Consider the following 23,411-nt stretch of genomic DNA (forward strand, 5'->3'; position numbering starts at 1 on the left):
AAGCTGTGGGATCCCCCCCTCTGTGTCACACAGGCCTGGCAGGCCCTGCCATTCATCAGTTGTACGGCTATGCTGCCCTCGAGGCCAATGACAGCCAGCGACTACTGCACCAGGGCACAGTCCGGCCTGCTCCACTGCTCTTCTCAGGAAGGTGTTCCCAGGTGTGCTCTTCATCTCCTGCAATCCCAAAGGGATTCTTCGCTCTGTTCCCGCCTGTGTGGTGGTGTCCATCAGCTGGGCACGGCTGATGTTGGCACAGCTGGGGCAGGAACACTGAGGGTCTCAGTGCTGTTCTGCCAGCTGTGGAGAGATGTGACCAAGGTGTGACCATGTCCCCAAGGACCCGCAAGTGTGTGAGCCAGCTCTAGGCTTTGATAGGGAAACTCTGCAAGGGTTTTGGCAGATTTTTTTTTGTTTCTCAGTGAAATTCCATTTGTGAGGCCAGATGGGATTTGAGCGGATGTTTTTAACCTTAATCCCTCTTGTTCACCCTTGGCTGTGGCACAGCATCAGCTCGTTGTCTCGGCCTGTTTAGCACTTCCTGTTCAGTGAGCCACTGCTAACCGGACTCTGGCCATCCCAATTTTATTGAACCAAAAATTCCAGTTCAGCCTTCCCATTCCAGGAGTCTGTGGTGGTTTATTTAGTCATTCCTTCTGCACCCAGCCCAGCCCTGTAAAACCTCTGTAGATACTGTGCTTTGTGTGAGGGGACATGATCCTGTCTGTGTGTCTGTAGCCAACACGCTGTTTGCCCCCAGATGTTCTTCAAAAGAAAGAAATATTAAATTTTGTTTTTAAATTAAATACAAAAGGTTTTGTATTTAAATACACTGGTGTCTGTATGCTGGGGCTGCTTTGTATGTGCAGATCTGTATCTGTGCTGCTGGGGTTGCTCTGTAGATCCAGGTCTGGCTATTGCTGTCTGTACCCATGGAGTGCCTGTATTTCCTTTGGTTGTCCTGTGCATCCAGATCTGTATCTGTGCGACCACGATTTCTTGTACAAAAGCTTCTGAGTTGGCCAAACACTGTTGGATAAAGTGAGTTTAATCATCTCTGGGCTCCTCTCAGCTTTTTGTTACAGAAATTGAGTGTTTGGAGTCTGTCTCTTTTGTGCTGATTCCTTGAGACAAGAATGTCCTGTCTGGGGAGAACTTCTGATCTCTGATGGAAGATCTTAGTCCAGCACTTTGTAGCATCCACAGAGTGGAGGCTTTTGATTTTTAAGGTTTGGGGCCCTCATGGCTGTGGGTCCACTGGGGACATCGCTCAGTCCCCAGCCCCTGTCCTGTGCTGTCAGCCCAGCTGCAGGTGGGACCCCACTGTGTGCAGGCCCAGTTCCTGCCCCCTAGGCACAGACAGGGACACAACACCAAATTCAACTCACGCATAATTTATTAGTGACAAAGGGGCTGTCTCCAGGCACAAGGGGATGTCACCAGGGTGGGGGGGATGACACTGTGTCACTGGGCTGGGGAAGCAACGGGGAAGGGGCAGTTTGAACAACATGGTGTGACAAGGACATCCTTGTGAAGACAAGGTGTCCTCATGTTGGGAAGGACACACAGAGCGCCCTCATGTGTGTGCAGGGACTCAGAGGGCCCAGGTCTGTCCCCAGAGGTGTAACAGGCCCCAGGTGTGGCACGTCCCTGTCCCTGATCTACCCGCGCTCGCAGATGAGCTCGACCACGCTGTGCTCCATGGGGACAGGGTCGAGGCAGCGGTGGGCGGCGCTGGCGGCCACCTCGTCCAGCAGCCCCTGCACCACGCGCTCGTCGGAGGCAAAGCGCCACAGGTAGAGCTGCAGGTAGTGCCCGTCCACCTGTACCTGCTGCAGCCCGAAGCGCCCCAGCGTGCGCAGCCGCACGCACTCCAGCAGCGTCTTCAGGCTGATCTTGATGATCCCGGTCAGCACCGACACCTGTGGGAGGGGACAGCGGGGACACGTGGCATGCGGGTGCAGGGATGGTGTCCACAGGGGATGTGGGGGCCTTGTCCTGGTGGCCACTCCCCAGGGAACTCCTAAGCATGGGCACATGTGGCACATGGACACCCTTGGACTGGTCGCTGCACTGATCCCACAGTGATCCCACTCCTCCCGTCATAGTCCTAGGGCACGGGATCCTTGTCCTGGACATCAGCTCCCAGTGACTCGGGCATGTGCCAGTGGGAAGGTGGGCAGTTTGAGACCTCTGGTGATGTTTAGGGACATGGTGGTGTCCCTATGACCTCACCTTGTTGAACTCAACAGGGCTGAAGATGTCAATGCGCTCAGAGAAAAGCTTCTGGATGTTGCTGAGCAGGTGAGTGTCCATGGGGGCACTGAGGACATGGACAGAGGGACAGTCAGGGACTTGACAGAGCCAGGGATGTGGGGACAGGGACCATTAGGGGCCATGGAGAAGGTCAGAGGATGCAGGGATGCTTTTGGGGGACAGAAAGGCAGGGGAATGTGAGGATGGACCCAGGACATGGAGGGACAAGACAACTGAGGGACACAAGGATGATGGTGATCACCAGGGGATTCTGGGACAGTTGTAAGGAACACATGGATTGTTGGGACAAACAGGGATCATCAGTAGGACAGTCTGGGGATATGGGGACAGCTAAGGGCTGTCAAGAGAGCCTGGGACAGTCTGGTATTGTGAAGAGGGTGACAGGGGAGATGCAGTGGATACTCAAGGAGTGACAGGGAGCCCAAGGGTGGCGGGGCTGACCTGGGGGTGTAGCTGGGGGCATAACGGCCGGGTGCCCGCGAGCTGCTGTAGACGGAGAAGGCGCGCCGGCTGGAATCGCTGCTCTGTGCCCGCCTCACCCCCTCCTCGAAGAGCTGCCCCACCTGTAGGTGGCACCACACCCTCAGCACCCACAACCCCCTTCTGGGATCCCCCAAAACCACCCAGCATCCCTCAAAGTCTTTGCGAGCCTCCCCCACCCTTCCTGAATCCCCAAAGGGCCACACAGGGATCTTGGGCAACCCCCTCAGCCAGGGTGTCAGCCAACCTGCACATCGATGGCGGTGATGTCCTCCACCACGCGCTTCATGACGGCGCGCACGTTGCGCGGCTCGACGGTGCCCAGCCAGTCGCGCGTCTCGACGCTCTTGCGCAGCATCTGTGCCACGGCTGCGCCCTGCACCTGCACGTAGTGGTCCAGCAGCCGCTGCGCTGCCGCCCGCGCCTCCGCACACAGCGCCGGCCCTGGTGTCACCGCCGGCCCCGAGTCCTGGGGACACACACAGGCATGATCAGCCCCACGCCTCCTCTGCTGCACTGTCACCCCTGGCAACAGGAGGGGTATGGGGACACGTGGAGATACCTCCCCTCCCTGTGACTCTACACCTGATGTCCTGGGGGCACAGGGACAGGTGGGACACTCTGCCTGAAGCAGCAACACTGCCCCTCTTACAGGTCCTTGGGGCTTCAGGGGCTCTTGAGGCCATGCAGAACCCCCTGGCAGATCCCGTGGGCACAAGCAGGATCCCCTTAGGGCCATTTAGAGGCTCACCTGGGGTGGGAACTGCTCATCAGTGAGGGTGAGGATGTAGCTGATGGTGGAGTTCTCATAGTCCAGGCAGAGACGGGCGAGGAGCAGCAGCAGGGCTGGGGGGGCAGCGGGAGCTCCCCGCTCAGCCGGGCCATCAGCGAAGCCACGGGCGGTGCGGCACAGCCAGCGCACGAAGGCCACCACCAGTCCCTCACGCACTGCTGTCACACAGAACTCCCCCTGTGCCACAAATGGGGCGGCGGGTCACACCCCAAAACTGCCCTGTACGGGCTCCAAACTGCCCTGTGTGACACCCCCCCAACTTGCCCTGTGCCACCCATAGATTGCTCCAGTGACCCCCAAAATGCCCCTAACCCCCTCAGCCTGTCCCCCCAAAGCACCCCACCCCATGTTACCGCACCTTGAAGTAGGGCAGGCTGGCGAAGGCGACATCCCTGGCGGTGAAGAGCTGCACGTAGGCCAGAACGGCCTTGAGCTGGCCCAGCACGGAGGCGGCCAGTGTGGCCAGCAGGTCGGGCAAGCCAGGCCCCTCTTTGCCGGGAGGCCGAGGGGCAGCCAGCGCCTGGCGCACGTCACCCAGGCAGCCCAGGAAGAAGGTCTGCAGGGCGCGCAGGTAGCGGTCGACGCGCTCGCGGGCGGCCCGGGCCACCAGCGCGGCAGCAGCGTCGGCACCCGCGGGCAGCAGCTCGAGCAGCGCGCGCAGCCGGCGGTGGAAGCGGTCGAGCGCCCGCACCAGCAGGGACGTGTCGCCCAGGCCGCGCTCCAGCGCCAGCCGCCGCTCCAGCAGTGCAAAGTAGCGGGTGGCCAGCGCGGCGGCGAAGGGCTCCAGGCGCCCCGTGTCCCCGCCGAACAGCGCGCGGTACGAGCCGGCCAGCTGGCACAGCGTGCCCACGAAGGCCGAGCTGCCGCGGTCCACGAAGTCCAGGATGTCGGAGGCGGGCGGCGGCGGCGTGGTGGCCGTGCCCGAGGGGTCGGCCGCGGGCAGCTCAGCCTCCAGCGCCGCCAGCTCGGCCTCGAGGCGCGAGCCTGCCTGGCTCAGGAACTCCTCGCTCAGCTCCTCAGCCGGCTCCTCCAGCTGCAGCAGCATCTCCACACACTCAGTGAGTTCCTTGGGGTCCAGCGTCTCCTCCCTGGTGGCCGGGAGGGCCCGGGGTTAACAGCGGCACGGCAGAAAACAGGGAATAAGCAATAGGAGTCATCAGTAGCTCCAGAGCGAACAGCCCCAAACCCGCATTTCCCAGCGCTGCCAGCTGCCTGAGGCTGAACGCACCGGAGGCGTGTGCGGAGGCGCTGGGCCAGCTCAGCCATGATGGCGTGGCTCTCATCCTCGATGGCGCGGAAGGAGGGCAGGTGCCGGTAGTGGCGCAGCACGGCGCGGGCACGGGCGTGGCAGCGCAGGGCCCGCGCCGGCTCCGTCCCTGCCCAGCGCCGCAGCCGCCCCGGCACCTCCACCAGCGCCTGCAGCTTCCGCAGCAGCGCCTGCACCCCTGCAGGGACATGGCGTCAGCGGTGGGGACACAAGGGGAGCGGGATGAGACATGGCACTGGGACCATCTGCCGGATCTGCCCCCATGGGGGACAGCCGCCCTACAGATCTGTCCCTCTGCCCCAAATGATTCACCCCAGTAAATGTTCCTGGATGTGCCCCCGGATGGCCCCGCTCCGTACCGGCCAGCTGGGCACCGCGGCGGTGCCGGTCCTGCAGCGCGGCGCTGACGCGGGCGCTCGAGGCGCTGATGGCCGCCATGTTGGCCGCCAGGTCGTCCATCTCCGCCTCCATGTGCCGGAAATCCACCTTCATCTTCCGGATGGTGTCTGGGGGACCGAGCCAAGTGCCAGGTCCTTCGGCTGCCTAGGACCCCCCAGCCCACCCAGGACTAACACACCACAGCCACAACCCCCCAGAGAAGGCTGGTTACTGCACTGGCTGTCACTGGTCTCCAGAGTGAACCACCACACACCCCAGGGCAGCTTCCCAGTGCTGCCACAGGGAACCCTCCCAAATCCCCATTTCCCAGTGCTGCCATCAGCAGGCTGCAGAGTGAACCCTCCCAAATCCCCATTTCCCGGTGCTGCCATCAGCAGATTTCAGAGTGAACCCTCCCAAATCCCCGTTTCCCAGTGCTGCCATCAGCAGGCTCCAGAGTGAACACCCCCAAGTCCCAATTTCCCATTGCTGCCATCAGTAGGCTCCAGAGGGAACAGCTCACCAGTGGCAGAGATGAACTTGTTGTAGTTCTCATAGAGCAGGGTCTGCATGTCGCTGTCCAGGGCACGGATCTCCCGGCTCAGTGCAGCCTCGCGGGCCAGGAGCTGCCCCAGGGGACACTCGCTGCGCACCTGAGGGGACAATGGACACACATCTGCTCCTGCTTCCCGCCACTGGCCCCTCCGGAGCCCCCTAAGTGAGATCAACTGCCCTCCGTGGTATGTCTGAGACCCTCCCCTGCCTGCAGGATCCCTAACTGTCCCCTCTGGATTCCTCCCGGGATATGGAAGTGTTCCCCAGGAGCCTCCCCTGCCCTCCACAGGGCTGTGCTAGCTGCCCCGATCCAGCTGCTGCCGAGCACCTCAGTACCATTCCCGCACGGAATCAGTGTCCCTAGGGAAGCATACCCATAAGGTGCTTGAACGGGCCCTTTCTGGGATCCCCTCAGGATCCTGGGGCCCCGAAGGTTCTGGGGACCCTGCGCTTCTCCCTCGCCAGGGTCGGGGCCACCCATCGAGATCCCTCGTGACGTCCTCGGAGCCCTCGACAAGGTGGGGGTGCCCGTGGGAGGGGTCTCCATGCCCACCTTGGTCATGAACACCTCCGGGTCGAAGTGGGGCCCGTTGATGTCGGTGGGGTCCGGGGGCGCCTCGGCCGCCTCGGCAGTGGACGGGCCATAGTAGCGCTGGAGCGGCCCGTGGGGACGCCGCCACCCGCCGCCCCCGGTGCTCCCGCCGGTGGCCTCGGGGCTGTCTGCGGCCCCGCTCCCGGCCCCGCTCCCCGCTGTCGCCGCCGCCATCACCCCGCCACTTCCGCCCCAGCAGCCACTTCCGGCCTGCCCCTTACGCCACTTCCGATGCGACGCAGCGGTCGCCATGGCGACGGGGCAGCGGGGCCGGACATGGCCGGGCCCCATTACCGGGCCCTGGGGCGGCTGCCACGGGGACGGAGCCGGCGCGGCCCGTGTCCTGCTGCGCTATGGGGACAAGGACTGCCGTGAGGACGCAGACATGGGTGGAGACACCGACCCTCAAGGGGTGAGCGGCCGCTGGCGCTCCCAACCCTGGCCCCGTGTCTCTCACCGTCCCTTTTTACCACTGCCCACCTGTCCGCAGGCCTCCCCGGTGTCCCTGTGAGTAGCCAGTGCATCCCCGTGCCCATCTCCCCGTGGCACCGGGTGGGGTCCTGGGGTCCCCCACCCCACCTGAAAGTTCCCCTCCAGCCCTGGGGTGGCTCCGGGTGACGCTGGAATTGGGCTGTGAGGCCACAGGTACAACCAGGGGACTGACGTTGCACCTTGTACAAGGAACAAACATCTGGGCTAAAAGGTCTAAAATCAGCTTTATTTACAGCAGAAAAGGCAAAAGAAACCCTGCCAGGATGAGGGCCAGGCTGCTCCAGGGGCCTTTCATCGGGAGTCACCTGCTCCAGGAATCACAGGCCATTGATTCTTCCCAAAGGAAAGAGCCCCGAGCTGCCACGTTGCACCAGGAAAGCAGGAAGAGCCAAAGTTCCCACTGCCTCCTTTCTCCTTGCCTTTCCTGCATGTTTTTTCCCAAAAAAGAGCACACCTAATCCAGCCAGGGTGTGTTTTCTGAGTTTGGTACGTGGGACAACATTCCCTTCATGGCTGTGGACCCGAGTCAGCCCAAGGGCAAAGGAATTCCAAGTGGGAACAAGGAGAAAGCAAAGGAACACCCAGCCATCCATCCATAAAGAGGATTTGCTGAAGAGTCTAAATCAGAGGAGAAGGAGTGGCTGAGCCCTGGCTGTTACAGGAAGAGAGAAGGAAATAAGGAAGGCAGGGGTTCCTTTTGTACCTTGTAAATTAATAAACAATTCAGCAAATCCCTCCTTGATTTCCCCCAGACAGCACTGTGAAGGAAATTCCACCTCACCTCAACCTCTGCTTTATTGGCACTACGTCTCCACAAAGTGCTCTAAAACCAGGGTGGCAGAGTAACCACAATTAACTGGACCTTCTGCCACCGGATTTCTTTACCTTGATTTAGTAACTAAATTTGCACATGCGTGGGAAGGTTCTGGAAGGTTCCACACAAGTGCAAATCCACGTGGTTATGGGCTGTGGCCTTCCCTTCCCACAGGGTCCAGCCCGGTTTGCCCACAAGGATGATAAAGACAACCAAACCAGGATTTATTGAAAGTCCTGCTCCCCTGCATCTCTTCCCTGCCACAATCTGAGAGTATCCAGGCCCAGATCCATTGCTAATTCCCCCCAAAAGCAGCACAGCACAGGTTTCCTTTCAGCCCAGGGGAGTGGAGAGTGGCCACACGGAATATAAGTCACACACTGGTATTCCCAAATCCCATAAATCAGCATCCTAAATCCTACAGCTGGCAGAGCTCAGCTGGGCTGTGCAGTATCCACAAGTCCCTGAATTTGTTAGTTCCTGGTTTTCACTGAGGGAAGTGATGTGGAAGTGGCCCTTAGAAACAGCCCACGGGACGTGGACAAGGCAGGAGGTCACAGCCAGAGCCATGACCCCAAAATCCCGTTAGACACAAAGATCCCTTTGGAGCCCAGCTTGTTTTGGAAGAGCTGTCTGGGCCCAGCCGGAGCGATGATGAGGAGCTGCAGGGAGGAAAATCACTGGGAAGATGGAAGTGTGGCTGGAGGCTTCTCTGGAAAACGTGGGCAGGTCTGTGGACGGTGGGGTGTGGCCTGTGACACGTCCCAGGCCGGGCTCAGGTCCCCGCCCGGGACACCAGGTAGTAGAGGATGAAGAAGATGAGGATGAGCGCCACGGACACGGCCAGGAGCAGCCGGCGGTTGTCGCGGCCGGAGCGCGCCATGCCGGAGAAGCGCTTCACGCTGCCCGTCAGCAGCCCTGTCACGCTCAGGAAATCCGAGTCCTGGCGGGAAAGGACACCTTGGAGGCCTTGCAGAATTGCAGAACTTCCTGAGTTTCCCGAGGGAACATCCTGAGTCCTGAGTGACTCACAAGGATGAGCCAGTCCAGCTCCAAGCCCTGCACAGGACACCTCAGCAATCCCGGTGCTGACTCAGGGCTTCTCCCTTAAGGGCTTTTGCTGTCCCACCTCTCATCCCAATTCCCTGATTTGCACAGAAAGCCCCGTGTCCTGTCTCCCAGGTGCTTACCATGCCATCCAGGTAGCGGTTCTGTTCCTCAGCATCCTTGTCAATATCCAGAGCCAGCTGGAGGGCAAGGCAGGAAATGGGCATTAATGAGCTTTTAATGTCCAGAGAACCTCTAAAATCCAAAATGCTAATTTTTTAAACAAGCTGCTGCTTTCCCAGCTCCAACAGACACACAGGGTCTTGTCTGGTGCAGGAACAAGGAAAATGGCATTTCCCTGTCAGGCAGGTGAAGCTCTGAAAATAAAGCCTGGCTGTTCAAATCTGCTAGCTAGAGAGGGGAGTTTAAAGCCTGGGACACAATGGCAGGAATTCAGCCTGCCCTTTTACACAGTGAGTTGTAGGGGGATAGAACATAAGAAAATAAAGATAGTGTAGAAAGTAATCTTACCCCTAAGGAGTTGCAGCTGGGCCAATAAGCAACAATTAGGAACAGACCTGAGTTTAACAGGTCACAGCTGTGACCAGTAAGAAGAAGAGCGCTATAAGAGGGGGTTGGCTGGTTGAGAAGGGATTGGAGTCAGTTGACTACTTTGCAAAGAAGAAAGAGTTAGTGCTCTGAGAAACTGCCCATGAGAAAACACAAAGAGGGTATGAAACTTTTGTAACAAAGAGACAACCCTATGGAACCCCTGCAATAAGATGACACCAGTGAGTCATTGCCTTCTTTCATGGTTTGTCCTAAACCTTTAATAATAATTTAGAGCTTAAAGCTCAAATCAAAGTGTTTGATGTTAATAGGAGCAAATCAGCTTTAAGAACAGCTATGCAGAGACACAGGTATTTTCCAAAATTAATCTACCTGCCTTTTTTTCATCAATATTTCCCTGAGGAGATGAGCTTAGCAACACCCCTGTGTTCAGGCTGGACAGGGCTTGGAGCAACCTGGTCTAGTAGAAGGTGCCCCTGCCCGTGGGAAGGGGTGGGACTGGATGAGCCTTAAGGTCCTTTCCAACCCAAACCTTTCCATGGTTCTGTGATCCCCTGCAGGACTCCCAGGTAATCAGAGCCTGTCCTTCACCTCAACACCTGCTGTGACCTCGGCACTCACCGACTTCAGCCTGGTGACCTTGCTGGCCAGGCTGTCAGCCATCCGCTTGTTCTCCACGTCCAGCAGGTCCTCCATGGCGCTCGGACTCTGCCCTGGGGAGAAGAGCGAGGAGCACACGTTGTCCCTGCCCTGCCGCAGCACAGCTCTGTTCCCGTCACAGCCCCTCCTCGCATGGTTTGCACCGTGGAACCCTCTGAAAATGTGACCAAAACACCACAGACTTCCCCCAGATGGGCCAGGGCAAGAACCCAGACTTGTGCCCTGAATTGCCTCCGTGGCCCAGCAGCTGTGGGGGGTCCATGGTCAGTGACATCCAGCGTGAGATTTGGGTGAAACCCAACAAATCTGGGGCCCTTTGCCCCTCGGCCCTGTTGGGGTCTCTCGGCATTGTCCCCCATTGTGGGGCAGGTGGGGTCAGGGGGGGATTTGGAATTCCAGGGCTATGGGGGCAGCTGGGGGCTCAAAGGGGCACTTAGGGGTTCAGGGGGGGCAATTAGGGGCTGGGGGGCAGCCCAGGACCCCAAAAGGCGCCCGGATAGGCAATTAGGGTGTACGGGGGGGGGCTATTCCCGGGCTATAGGGGAGAAATCGGGGCACTGCAAGAGGCCCCTGGGGTTCAGTGGGATCGGGAGTTTCTCCTCCCTGTGACCCGCTCCAGCCCCTTCTGCCCCCCAAACCTGTCCCTGTCGCTGTCCCTTGTCCCCTCACCTCGGCCCCGCTCCGCCATGGCTGCCCCGGCCCGTCCCGCCCCGCCGGGCGGAGCCGCCACGAAATGTCCGCCCGCTCTTCCTCCTTCTCCTCCTCCTCCTTCCCCCCGGCGCCGGGACCCTCGGGCCGCTCGCCCGGGCCGGGGCGGAAGGGCTGGAACTGCCCCCGAGGGATCCCGGGCCGCAGGTACGGCCAGCGCCCTGCCGGGGACAGGGGGCTGGGGGAGGAAACAGCGGCTTGGCGACAAAAAACGGGGGGACTGGGACAAAAATGGGGCTTTGGGGACAAGAATAGGGGGCTGGGGACAAACAGAAGTTTTGGGGAAATAATTAGGGATTTTGGGGCGGAAAAATAGAGATTTTGCGGAAAAAATAGGGGCGTAGGACAAAAATAGGTTTGGGGGGGAAAGTAGGAGTTTAGGGACATAAACAGGGTTATGGGGACAAAAAAGGGGGTTTGGAATTTACCTAAATGGTGGGGGAAGGAGGTGGCAGTGTGAGAAGGCAATAGGAGTATGGAAATGGGGTATGCCCAATGGTCCATTGGTTCACGTCATCCCCCCTAAAGCAGAGGTGGATCCCCTGCATCCCAGCCCCTGCACATGGGGATGCTGTGTCCCTGCCCCGGGCCAGCCCAGCCTCCTGTCTCCGCAGCTTTCTGCCTTCCAAAATGCAGGATCTGCCTCTTTTGGTCCCCCCGAAAAGCGCCTCTGGGGCTGCGTGGGCAGGAGGTGACAGCCCGTGTGATTCCGAAACCCCGGGGGCCCTGGGCCTGGGATCCCGGTTTGTTGAGCTTGGTGTGACCAGCTCAGCCCCATCCTCATGGCAACACGGAAGCCGAACACATGTCCGAGCCCAAATCCGCTGGATTTCCCCCCACTGCGAGCCACGTCCCAGCACCGTGGGCTCGCGTGGCTCCGGGAGCCGCTAAACCAGTGCCGTGTCCACAGTAATCCCGCGGAGCTGCGCATCTGCTCGCTGGCAGTGTCGGCAGGGACATCCTCTCCCGGGGCCCGCCGGCTCCGGACGCGCCTTTTGGCTGCGCCTGCAGGGATCGGCCATCATCCAAGCCGTCACCAAACCCTCCCCGGTCTGCTTCCCAGCACCTGCCAAGGTAGCTCCGCCTGCAGCCGGAGGATGCTCTCCCGCCTGGCTGCCTCGCCGCTCCATCCCTTGTCACTCCACGGGAATGTTTCTGGCTTTATTTGCTATTTCCCCCCACCCCGTGCGGCAGCAGAAATCAGGGCAGGCGGGGAGGAGGAGGAGGCGGCAGGGAGCTATTTCAGGGAGCTGCTGTTATCTGCTCCACGTTAATCCCCAGCTGGTGGGGGGAAGGTTTTCCCTGAGTGCTTTCCTGGGAGGGCATATATTAAACATTGAAAAGCAAAGCGAGGAAGAAGAGGATTAGCAGGAGAGAGAGAGGAAGCTGGCTGCTGGCTTTGCTCGGGTTATCCATCTGCCCCACTTTTATGGATACATCAGTGTGAGCAATATCACTTGGGATTGTTTTGTGTTGTGTTTTTTCCCTCCTTGCTCTCTCCACCCCTTTCTCTCTTCTCTCTCAGAGGTCTGTGTGCCGAGCTGCTTTTCCATCACCCTGGAAATCCCCTCACTTCCCTTCCTTCGGGCTGTGCCATAGCTGAGCTTTTGGGATAATGGATCTCCAGGCTGTGGTATCCACGCTGGAAAGCGGGGAGCAGGACACGGTTCTCAAGGTGCTCCAGGTCTACAACCAAGAGGTGAGTGAGCATCGACGCTTCCCTCAGCTCAGGGACTCCTAAAAAATTTATTATCCAGATCCCAAGAAAAGCCTGGCTGGGAAATAAGGGTGAGGACTGAGTAGGAGGAGCTTTTTTGTTAAGGCAGTTTTGAATGTGCTGAGAGAGTCCAGGGAGGAGCTGCAGGTGAAAGGATGTTGGGATTTGCAAGTCAAAAGGTGGTTGGAGGTGACTGCTGGGATCTCGTATGGGCACAGCTCTGAAGGCAATAAATAATGAATGTAGAATATCAAACCCCAATGATCTGGAAGCAGAGATGGGAGCATTTCTAGCCTTTAGATTATCCATGGTGGTAAATCTCTGCTTGGAGAAAGGAGACTGAGTGGAACCTCAGCCATTTACAGCTTCCTCCTGAGGTGCAGCAGAGGGGCAGCTCCAATCTCTGCCCTCTGACCAGTGACAGCACCCAAGGGAACAGCTGGAGAGGTTTAGGTTGGATATTAGGAAAAGGTTGGATATTAGGTTGGATATTAGGAAGAGGGTGGTTGGGCACTGAGCAGGCTCCCCAGGGAGTGGGCACAGCCCCAAAGCTGCCAGAGCTCCAGGAGAGTTTGGACAACGCTCTCAGGCACAGGGTGAGATTGTCGTGGTGTCTGTACAGGGCCAGGAGCTGGACTGAATGGATCATGTGGGTTCCTTCCAGCTCAGGATATTCTATGGCTCTGTGAAATCCTGTTTGAAACAGACTCTGGTTGTCAGGGAAATTTCCTTCGGAGGTTTCCCCTGAGAGGGGCTGGCCCTGTGGATCACTCTGACTCACTCTGCACCAGGCTGGAGTAGGTGGAAGCCAGGAGGGAAAACCTGAGGAATATTTTGCAAGAGTATGTGTGAGAGAGAGAGTGTGGAACTATTCCTAACAGTCAGATTTGAAATGGGGAGATGTTGGCCAAGAAGGAGCAGATGTCTGTTAAGGACAGCACTGAGGATTAACAGCACCAGCAGCAGGTGCAGCACCAGCATCCTCGGGGTGCAAACAGTGTCTGTGTGCCCCCAAACCACAATATTTCCTGTTGGATTCCCCCAGCTGGGTCCTTCCTGGGGTATCAAGCCTAGGGAACTGCAAGCACAGGGCTTGCTGGCCCGTCTGGAGGAAATGGAGCAGTCAAAGAGGATTATGAAACTGCAGATAAACCTGGCATGGCCTGGCATTGCTTCTGCTGCAAGGCTGATGGTTCTGTATGCTTTTCCTGCGGATTTGTTTTAATTCACTGTTGTGCATGCAGTTTTTGCTTGCTGGGAATATACTACAGCTAAAGGTGTGGCCAAAATATCCCCAAATGGGATTACAACCTGAAAAGAGGATGTGCTGAGGCAAGCAGCCTGCTTGTGGAGCACAGCAGTGCCAGGACTGAGCCATCAGCTCCTGGTAGTTTGGATGGATCAGCTCACACACAGCCTGGCTGGAGTACACCTGTCCTGTCCCCACACCTGGGGCTGTTCCAGGCACTGTGTCCATCACTGCTCCCAGGCTGGACAGAACCCTGGGCTCTTGGTGACTGCACACACGTAATCAGTGTTTTATGGATTTTAAATGTTTTTGTTCTCCAAGCTGGGATCAAATGCTCTCTTGGAATGAACAAGGATTGCCTCAATGACTGGAAGGTGCTGCTTCTCCCCAGGCGCTTGTGATCTCCAGTTCCATGGGAGCAGGTTTGGTCAGGAAGGAGACTGGCAATGAAGAACAAAGTAGCAAGAGAAACACAGTGAATGGAGATCAGGAGTGTTTGTCACCATGGGGACAGGATGGAGTGTGGAGATCAAGTCCCTTGTGTTTAAAGAACAACCTGGGTAACCACAAGGATCCATTCCCATGTACCAAGGAGACAGGACTTCTTTGGGTCAGGAAAAGGAATAATAAATATCAAGGGGAGGACGTGTAGGCCCAGCTCAGTGGTATCACTGAGCAGGGGAATTACCGGCTCTTAGAGGATATTGGGATTGGGATGAATACCCACTGTGCTGCTGCAGTACTTAAACTAAATCCATCTGTCAGCTGGCCTGTGGCACTGCACTGGTGCTGTGGATCCAGGGGTGATGCCCATGATGTGGGGGGGGACTGTCAGGAGATGGTGTGTTTGCTGTTGCAGCATGTTTTGGACCCGCTGCTTTCCAGCTGAATGGCTCTGCTCTGGTCCCATGGGGTTTTAACCTATTTCTCTTTCTGTTTGATTTTGTTTTTCCTACAGAAATCTCAGTGCTTCATCTTCGAGGATGAGGAGCGGGAAGAGAGGAAGGTAGGCACATGCTGCTTGCTTTCTGCCTCTGGTCAGTGTGTAAATCTGCTGCTCTGTACTCATGTCCAGCTGGGTTTGGTAAGCAGCTCCCACAGGAGAAGAAATGAGTTTTCCATTAACTTGGTTAGGGAATTGTGTGCTTGGAGTGTCTGGCTCTGTTTCTTCCATCACTTAGTTGGTGGTTTTGGATAAAGGTCAGCATCCATCTGACACTAGCAATGGTTCCATGATCCATTTAGTCCCAGCCATGGATGTGATCTCTGGTGCCTCTGGACAGGGATCACAGCAGTTCTGGCTCTGGGGGAGGGTGAGGGGCTCCACTGGGAGCCAGCAGTGGGATTTGCCAGGAGCTGTGTATTAGCAAATCCTTTGAGCTGGTGTAATCTGGCACTAGGAGGGAAGGACACTGCCTGCTCATTCCTGCTCCTGCTGCACTTTGTGACAGGGCAGGCCTCAGCCTGGCTGTTCTGCCATAAAAATGACTGTTTTCCCTGGATTATTTTCCAGCTGGCTCAGTTCTGTGGTCAGTTCACTGGTGGATGGTGCCAATGCCTGTTAGCACAGCAAGTGCAGGCCAGGTGACCTGGGTGGAGAGCAGGACCTCCTTCGGCTGTGCCAGGGCCAGCTGCTGCCACTTGGAGCGTTCCAGGCACAGCCTGAAATGTGGCTCTGGATCTGATGCGATCTGAGCTCTTTGCCTTGCACTGAGCTGCTGTGTGAGCTGGGAGAGTCACACAGGACGTAGCTTCAGGCATAGTGTCCCACATTTAGGGTGTCTGCCACGAAATATGAGATGAACATCACCACTAGTTCCTGGTGTGTGTGTGTTCAGATGGTTCAGCTTCAGGCATATACCCTGAGATCCCTTTCCCCTGAGCCAGTCTGAGGCTTTGGTTGCTGGGACTGTATCTGAAACTTTGTCTCCCTCTGAGGAAGTAGAAGAGGAACAGCTGTACTTCATCATTTCCCCAGGATGTGAGTGTGGGGCACACTGTGAGCCTCACGTTAAGAACTGAAGTTCAGTTTTTCTTCATTCCTTCCCTCAGTAGTTTCATTTCACCAGGGAAGAGTCAGGTGAGATATCAGGAGGAATTTCTTCATGGAAAGGGTGGTCAGGCTTTGGAAGAGACTGCCCAGGGAGGTGGTATAGCCATCATCCATCTCTGGAGGTATTCAAGGAATGACTGTTCCATGCTCTGGTCTGGTTGTGAAGGTGCTGATTGGTCACGGGTTGGACTTGATGGTCTTGGAGGTCTTTTCCAACCTGGATGATTATGATTAATGATTCCAACCTTAATGATTCTCTGATTATTTTGAAGTGTAACCAATGGGGCTGTTAAGCTGGTTACAGGCTTCGTTTTTTGGGTTCTTTCACTCTTGTAACACCACAGAAAGACTCATGCTCCGAGCTGTGTTGTGTTTGAGGTCTGGTGGGCTCCCCCAGCAGTGTGTGTGGGTTACTGGTATGATGTGAAGTGCTGCCACATGTGGTTCAGCTGTGGTTCAGCCTGAGCTGTCCGTGTCTGTGAGGCCTTACCTGTGCTCTCGTACTGCTCCATGCCTCACTGTTCCCCATGAGCTTTGCAGCTCCAGTGAATTGTGTTAGTGGGGCTCTGCCAGTCTGTACCCATGGAAGATCTGGGCCAGTAGGTCTCCAGACAGCACTGAAATTAAGGAGGTACTGCTTATTTGAGTCTCCTGAGGTCTCTTCACCTCTTTTCCCAAGGCATCAGGTGCTCTCCTCACGTCCCTTGGGTCCTATGTCCCTCCCTTGTGCAGTGGGCATGTTGGCCCTGTCAGCCTGAACCATCCTCACCAGGGCAGAGCTACAACAGTTTGTGCTCTGCCTTTGCACCCAACACCCTCTGCAAGACATTTTTTCCTGGTTGTTCTTGCGCAGACTGGTCAGGATCAATGCCAGAGCCAGGCACTTCCTGAGTGTCACTGAGTGCACACTTGGGCAGGCCCAGGTGACACTGCTGTTGTCCAGGGCAGAGCATGCCAGGGCCGTAGGGAGCCCTTGGAAGTGTCAGTATCCAAGGCATTGCTTGTTTCCAACTGCACAGAAAATGGCCCAGCTGCTGATCAAGTTCTTGGAGAGGGAGCTGCAGCCGTCCTGCCAGGTCACCTGCCTGGAGAGCATCCGCATCCTGTCCCGGGACAAGCACTGCCTCGACCCTTTCACCACCAAGGAAGGCCTGAAGACCCTCTCCAGGCACGCTGGCATCGATTACACCGAGGAGCTCATCCGGGAGGTTCCAGACTTGGATGTAATCCTGGAATCCCTGAAATGCCTGTGCAACATCGTGTTCAGCAGTGCCATGGCACAGGAGCTGATGGCAGAGGGGCGGCTGGTGGTGGGGCTGGCGCGGCGCATCAAGCTCTACAACGAGCGGAGTCTTCCTCACGACATCAAGTTCTTTGACCTGCGCCTGCTGTTCCTGCTGACGGCCCTCAGGGTGGACATCCGGCAGCAGCTCGCCCAGGAGCTCCGGGGAATCAGCCTCATGACAGACACCCTGGAGCTGACCCTTGGAGTCAAGTGGTTGGACCCCTACGAAGTTGCCACCGAGGAGGGACTTCTCCCACCTTTGCCTCGGCAGGAGACGGAGCGAGCCATGGAGATCCTCAAAGTGCTCTTCAACATCACCTTTGATTCCAGCAAGAGGGAGGTGGACGAGGTGAGCTCCTTGGGCCCGTGGCATTCACGTGTCTCCGGGCTCTGGCTTTGCAGGTTTTCTCCTCCCTCGCATTTTCTCATGTCCCGGACTGGTCCTTGTGCACCCTCAGGGTGATGAGGGACTCGGGTGTCCTTAGGGCACTGCCTCTGTCCGGTGCAGTATTATCCCTTACTTTGCCTGTGCTTTTAGCATTCCCAAATGGAGAATTGAGAGTCTGCTTTCCCTGGAATGCCCTGCAGTCCGTGATTAGGCTGCTGGAGGGGGGAATGGGCTGCAGGCTCTGGGATGTGTGGGATGCCCTTTACTGACCGAGGTGTTCCTTTCTCCATGCTGGGGCCAGGAAGATGCTGCTTTGTACAGGCACTTGGGTGCCCTCCTGCGCCACTGCCTCATGATCTCTGCCGATGGCGAGGACCGCACCGAGGAGTTCCACAGGTCTGTGTTGGGAGGAGCTTCACCTGGAGCTTTGCCAGCTCTCCCAGGCACATCCTGCCTGACCCTGGGTGACTGGGAAGGACCCTACTGCCCAGCAGCTTTTGGGTTTAGCCTGGGGATCCCTCACGCTGCTGGAACTCAGAAACAGCCTTTCCTGCCCTGAGAATGCCATGTGGGAGTGCCATGGCCTCCTGACCCCTGAGATCTTGTTCCATGTTCTGTGTCAGGCTGTCCCAATGGTGGCATCCACCTCAGTGGGCAACTGGCCAGAGAAGAAGTGCGCTGCTTTAAAACGTCCATGAGGTGGCCTTAATTAATCTTAAGCCTTGCTGAGAAATTGGCTGTGTCATGTTGCCAAGCATTATTGGTGCAGGGGTTTCAGCTTGGAGCAGGTTGACACCATCCTGTCCCCAAGAATACATAGCTGGGGAGATCCCAAGCAGTGCTGGTGTGGAACATCAGGATTAGGAGTGACACAGGAGACTTCAGAGACAGAACTTGGACTATCCAGATTGGTCCTGCTTGGCTCTGCGTCAAGATCTGTGGGTTCTCAGATGTCACTGAAGTATCTTTGGACTCTCAGCATATAGTTAGCTGTCCAAAAAGCATCTTAAGTTATCACATTTCAGTGCTGTGAGAGCTTGAGATGCTCCAGGAAAACTTGGATCGCAAGGTCCTCACTAACTCCTGCAAGTTAATGACAGGCCTTCATTTCTTCAGAGCTGAAGAACTTCTGTGAGCGAAGCTCCATCGCTGTGTGTTCACTTCTCTTCTCTTTCACACATGCAGCCACACAGTCAACCTGCTGGGCAACCTGCCCCTGAAGTGTCTGGATGTGCTCCTGACTCCCAAAGTGCGGCCGGGCTCGCTGGAGTACATGGGCGTCAACATGGATGCAGTCAGCATCCTTCTAGACTTCCTGGAGCGGCGCCTGGACAGGGTGAGTGGTGGGGCTGCTTCTGTCCACAGGTCCAGGGCACCTTTCCCTCAGCCTGGAAGAGCCTGGTGGGAGCAGCACGCTTGGTTTGAAGTTAGCCCTTTGTAGGAGGGACAGCTTTTGGCAGAGCTGTGGTTGGTGGGACTAAACCAATATCCTTGAACTGGGAAGGTGACTGCCACTGCTTTGAGGGCTACAGGCAGTGAGACTGGTGGGACAGTGGATGATTAGCTGATAATTAACTGGGTAACTGACAAATCAGCCCTGTTTCACTCAGCAGTGATCCAATGGGCAGTTCTGGAAACCTGAGTTCATGTTATTTTTAAGCTGACTACAGTTTTCAGCCTCTGGAGTTGTTCCAAAGGGCCTCCAGATTTTACCACTGCACTTCTCTGCCCTGGATGCCCTGCCCAAATATTTCTGGCACTGCCTGTGCCACTGCAGGTGGTGTGGGAGGAAGGAGGCACTGAATGAGTGTGGCAGAGGTTGGGAAGCTCCGTGTCGATTCATCTCCCTGGTGGTCTGTGCTCGTGTTCTCCAGCATGAGCCAGACAAGCTGAGCTCAGCATGACTGACATGCTGCTCCTTCTGGGGATGTTCCTGCAGGGCCACAAGCTGAAGGAGAGCTTGACCCCTGTGCTGAACCTGCTGACGGAGAGTGCCCGAGTCCACCGGCAGACCAGGAAGTTCCTGAAAGCCAGGGTATGCTGTGCTCAGCCCCTCGTTCAGGGGGTGCTGCCCTGAGGAAGGGGAGGCCACCCTCCAGACACCTCTGCTGTGGGTGACTTTGGTAGCCACAGTGGCCTGTCACTCTCGCTGCGGCCCTGCAGGTGCTGCCGCCGCTGCGGGACGTGCGGAACCGGCCGGAGGTGGGGAATTCCCTGCGGAACAAGCTGGTGAGGCTCATGACGCACATCGACACCGATGTCAAGCACTGCGCCGCCGAGTTCCTCTTCGTGCTCTGCAAGGAGAGCGGTGAGTCCTGGGGGCTTCCACAGGGAGACCCTGAGATGGGGACCCTCTGCAGGGCTGCTGCCTGCCCTCGGGACAGCCCTGCTGAGTGGGGAAAAGGGACAGCTCCAGGAACTCTGTGGGAAGGAGGTGGTGTCTCTCAGGCCGGTAATGAGGGACAGGCTGTGCTGGAGGACACCCCTGCACCCTGCACACAGCCTGGCCCACGTTCAACTCCCACGCATGGGCCTTGCTCCCTGTCAGCACCTCCATGCCCTGGAGACATGGCAAAACCGTGCTGCTGGAGCTGGTGGGAGCACAGGAGTGGAGCACAGGGTGGTCTCTGTCCCTTCTCCCGGCAGTGTCCCGGTTTGTGAAGTACACGGGCTACGGGAACGCCGCGGGGCTGCTGGCGGCACGGGGCCTCATGGCCGGCGTCCGGGAAGAGGGGGAGTACTCGGAGGATGAAGACACGGACACGGAGGAGTACAAAGAGGCAAAGCCCAAGTAAAGAGATCCCTTCTCCCTCTAGAGATTCTCTTCTCCCACACCTTCCTCCCTCTCCTGCTTTATTCCTCTTCATCCCTCTTCATGCACCTGCTGCCATCTCCCTGTTCTGCTCTTCCATGTGCAGCATGGGTAGAAGTGCCTGTTTTTCCTGCCCCTCTCCACAGCTCAGTGTTGCTACACCCAGCTGGTTTTTGGTTCCTCTTTTTTCCTTTCCTCTCTTTTTTTTTCCCCCTTTCTCCTTTTCCTCTGCAGTGGGTGGTATCTTGAGGGTGGGGGTTCCAGACCTGTGCCCACCCATGCGTTCCCCACACACTGTTCAGTGTCCCTGCAGATTTGGTTTGTTGGGATTTTCTCCATTAGCTTTTGTCTCCTACTTTGAGGAGAGGGAGGAAATGTCACCTGGCCTCATGTACCTCATTTCCAGTGGCACTGGCATTGGCAGGAGGGGATGTTAGACGAAAGGGAGGTGTTTGTAAGGCTGTAGGTCAGAATTCCTAGTAGCACTGTGATGGCACTTGGGGCTCAGGGCATGAGCAGCAGTGACAGCGAGTCCTGCTGTGCCATTCCTCTGCTCCATGAGGCTCAGAAGGATTCTAAACAGCCCTTTGTCACCTGCTGTCCCCTCCTGAACCCTGGCCTCAATGCTCTCTGTGCAGCATCAACCCTGTGACGGGACGTGTGGAGGAGAAGCTGCCCAACCCCATGGAAGGGATGACAGAGGAGCAGAAGGAGCATGAAGCCATGAAATTGGTCAACATGTTTGACAAGTTGTCCAGGTACTGGGACATGTGTGTGTCAAGGGGTACATCTGTCACAAACCTTCCTGTGGCTGTGTGCCCAAGGCCATGGAGGGATCTAGGAGAGGGAGTGACAGGGGATATGTGGGGAAACTTCCCTCAGCATGGCTCCGTGATGTGCAAGGGAAGCATCCTTGCTGTGCCTGCACTGTTCTCAAGCACCTGCTGCTCTCTAGGTTTGTCCAGGTGCTTGGGAAGGACAGCAGCCCCTGTCCTGGCAATGTAGCTCAGGGGGAAGCAGCATTCTGGGGACAGGCAGCAGGGACAGATGGCAGCCAGTGCCACCAGCCTCTTTCCCTGTTGAAGTGCTTTCTCCAGTTATCTCTGACCCACAGGAGCCCAGCTGAGTTCAGGCTTTCAAGCGTAGGAGGGGAAGTAAGTCCATCCTATGTTGCAGGAAAAGGAACATGCACACCAGAGTTAGTTTTCCTCTGGGAATCCTCAACCACCCAGAACAGGACTCTAGAAAGGAGCCTATTCCAGGGAATAGGATTGTACTTCCAGGCCATTGTTTTGCCATGCTGGAAGTTTTAGGGCTGGCACTGTCCCCACTTCTCAGAAGGGATCTTTAGTGGTGCCAGGGGTTTCCAGGCCATTTCCACAAGCCCCACCTTGCTGCCATATTCCTGATTTGTTCCCATGGTGTGCTGCAGCTCTGCCTTACTTTCCCCTCTCCTCCTGGCTGCAGGGAGAAGGTGATCCAGCCCATGGGCATCACTCCGAGTGGCAACCTGGCGCCCATGGAGAACGCCATCCGCAACATCGCCGACGAGCGCTCGTCCTCTGACTCGGACCTGGGGCTGGACTGAGCCAGCTCCAGCCACTCTCCCTCGGAACTGGTGCTGCACCCAGGGGCTGGCACTGCGCCATGTCACTCCCTGTGGGATCTGGATCCAGCCTGGACCCCTCACAGCCCACCACATGGAACACCTGCCTCCTTCCCAGCTCCATAGCCACCTCTCCTTCCAGAGGTCTCCGTGACCTGGCTCCACCTCGGTCTCTCCTGTCAGCAGCCTTGAGGATTTCACACTCCAAATTGCTTCCAGGACTCTCCAGTAGGATTTTTGGCTTTTAAATATGTGCTGTTTGGGAAGAAGGGTCAGGGGGAGGCTTCTCCTGCCACTTCATCAGGGTTCAGTGATCCACGGAGCCTCCTGTGGCTGTGTGCATGGCCCCACAGTGGGAGCTGCTCCCCAGGAGTGCCATGGCAAGCGGGGCTGCCAGAGAGGGCTGTGGGCCTCCAGTGGGAGTGGGATCCGCAGGGCATGGTGCAGGTGGCTGTATCCATGTCTGTGCACACCCAGAATGTGTGGCTGAGCAGATCAGAGCTGGTGTGGCCTTGGAAGCTTCCAGCATTGCATTGGCCGCAGGAGAGCGTGCACGGGCAGCTGCCGGGAACGCTCTTTGTCCCTTCCCTGGCACTGGGCACTGTCTATGTCACCACCCAGCTGGGTTTGGGCATTTGCCTCTCCCCACCTCCTGCTTTCCAGACAAAAGGCCAATTCCTGTGCTCTGTCCGTGGCTCATCCTTGCTGTCCCCAGGTTGCTGTGTCCCACTGGGGCTGCCATCGGGCCTGGTGTAGATTTCTCTTTATTTTTATTCCTCTTTTCTTTGAAAAGAAAATCTTGTCATTTGTCTCATGTATCCGAGTTCCCAAACTTCCTGTCATGAGTAGGAATGCACAAGTGATGCTAGAATAAAGCCAACCTGACATGTGGGAGTGTGGCACTGTTTTTTCCTAGCAAGGAAATCCCTGTGGCAGAGTATCCCAGGTGTTCTGCCCTTGTGTCCTGAGGGGCTGGGGATGTTCCTGAGCATGGTCTAGGAGGTGAAGAGCTGGAGGGGTGCTTTGCTTGGTTTTCCAGTTTCCACTGCTGAGACCCCTCAGTGCTGTGTCTAGCTCTGGGCCCCTCGTGGCAAGGAGGATATTGAGGGGCTGATGTCCAAGGGAGGGAATGGAGCTGGGGAAGGGTCTGGAGCACAAGGAGCTGAGGGGGCTCAGTCTGGAGAAAAGGAGACTCAGGGGGGGCCTTCTGCCACTCCACAGCTCCCTGACAGGAGAGTGCAGCTCCCAGGGAGCAAGGGATGGGACAAGAGGAAACGGCCTCAAGCTCTGCGAGGGGTGGTTCAGGTTGAACATCAGCAAGTTTCCTCATGGAAAGGGCTGCCCAGGGAGGTGGTGGAGTCCCTGTCCCTGGGGGTGTCCAGGGAAGGCTTGGATGTGGCACTTAGTGCTCTGGGCTGGTGACAAGGTAGGAATCAGTCACAGGTTGGACTCGATGATTTTGGAGGTCTTTCCCAACCTGGATAATTCTGTTTTGTTCCTGACTGATCCCCAAGCACCATTCCAGGCTGCTGGGCTCGGGGCAGCCCTGCTGTGTCACAGTGTGAGCTTTTAGGCCAATTACATTTCTTTTTTTTTTTTTTTTTAACTAGCAAACCCCCCCTCCCCAGCCCTCTGTGTGCAGGCACAGACCCCAGTCCCTTCCCAGCC

General features: G+C 57.0%; 3 protein-coding genes across 4 annotated transcripts; 1 reads left to right on the top strand and 2 right to left on the bottom strand.

The window, feature by feature from the left end:
* Positions 1-1,389: 1,389 nt before the first annotated feature.
* On the bottom strand, positions 1,390-6,531 carry VPS51 (VPS51 subunit of GARP complex). The gene is made up of 10 exons (XM_084207619.1): positions 6,304-6,531; positions 5,719-5,848; positions 5,177-5,323; positions 4,779-4,995; positions 3,909-4,638; positions 3,509-3,727; positions 3,005-3,226; positions 2,719-2,840; positions 2,236-2,323; positions 1,390-1,922 (listed from the first exon to the last, which is right to left on the bottom strand). The coding sequence occupies exons 1-10, from the start codon at positions 6,514-6,516 to the stop codon at positions 1,662-1,664; spliced, it is 2,349 nt and encodes a 782-aa protein (XP_084063745.1). The 5' UTR covers positions 6,517-6,531; the 3' UTR covers positions 1,390-1,661.
* Positions 6,532-7,049: 518 nt separating this feature from the next.
* On the bottom strand, positions 7,050-10,632 carry BET1L (Bet1 golgi vesicular membrane trafficking protein like). The gene is made up of 4 exons (XM_084207150.1): positions 10,595-10,632; positions 9,887-9,978; positions 8,839-8,895; positions 7,050-8,591 (listed from the first exon to the last, which is right to left on the bottom strand). The coding sequence occupies exons 1-4, from the start codon at positions 10,611-10,613 to the stop codon at positions 8,424-8,426; spliced, it is 336 nt and encodes a 111-aa protein (XP_084063276.1). The 5' UTR covers positions 10,614-10,632; the 3' UTR covers positions 7,050-8,423.
* A 28-nt stretch (positions 10,633-10,660) lies between these two features.
* Positions 10,661-22,619, top strand: RIC8A (RIC8 guanine nucleotide exchange factor A). Of its 2 annotated transcripts, XM_084207149.1 has the most exons (12): positions 10,701-10,780; positions 11,544-11,707; positions 12,159-12,332; positions 14,558-14,605; positions 16,672-17,286; positions 17,627-17,721; positions 18,511-18,661; positions 19,265-19,360; positions 19,489-19,633; positions 19,972-20,116; positions 20,776-20,895; positions 21,605-22,619. In XM_084207149.1, exons 3-12 carry the CDS (start codon positions 12,249-12,251, stop codon positions 21,723-21,725), a joined length of 1,620 nt encoding a protein of 539 aa, XP_084063275.1. In that variant the 5' UTR covers positions 10,701-10,780; positions 11,544-11,707; positions 12,159-12,248; the 3' UTR covers positions 21,726-22,619. The 2 variants fall into 2 exon arrangements, with proteins under 2 accessions (XP_084063274.1, XP_084063275.1); XM_084207148.1 differs by lacking the exon at positions 11,544-11,707 and having other exon boundaries at positions 10,661-10,780.
* The last annotated feature ends 792 nt before the right edge of the window (positions 22,620-23,411 follow it).

The sequence above is a fragment of the Fringilla coelebs genome, assembly GCF_963513975.1.
Source record: "Fringilla coelebs genome assembly, chromosome: 6".
In the NCBI taxonomy this organism is placed as follows: Eukaryota; Metazoa; Chordata; class Aves; order Passeriformes; family Fringillidae; genus Fringilla; species Fringilla coelebs.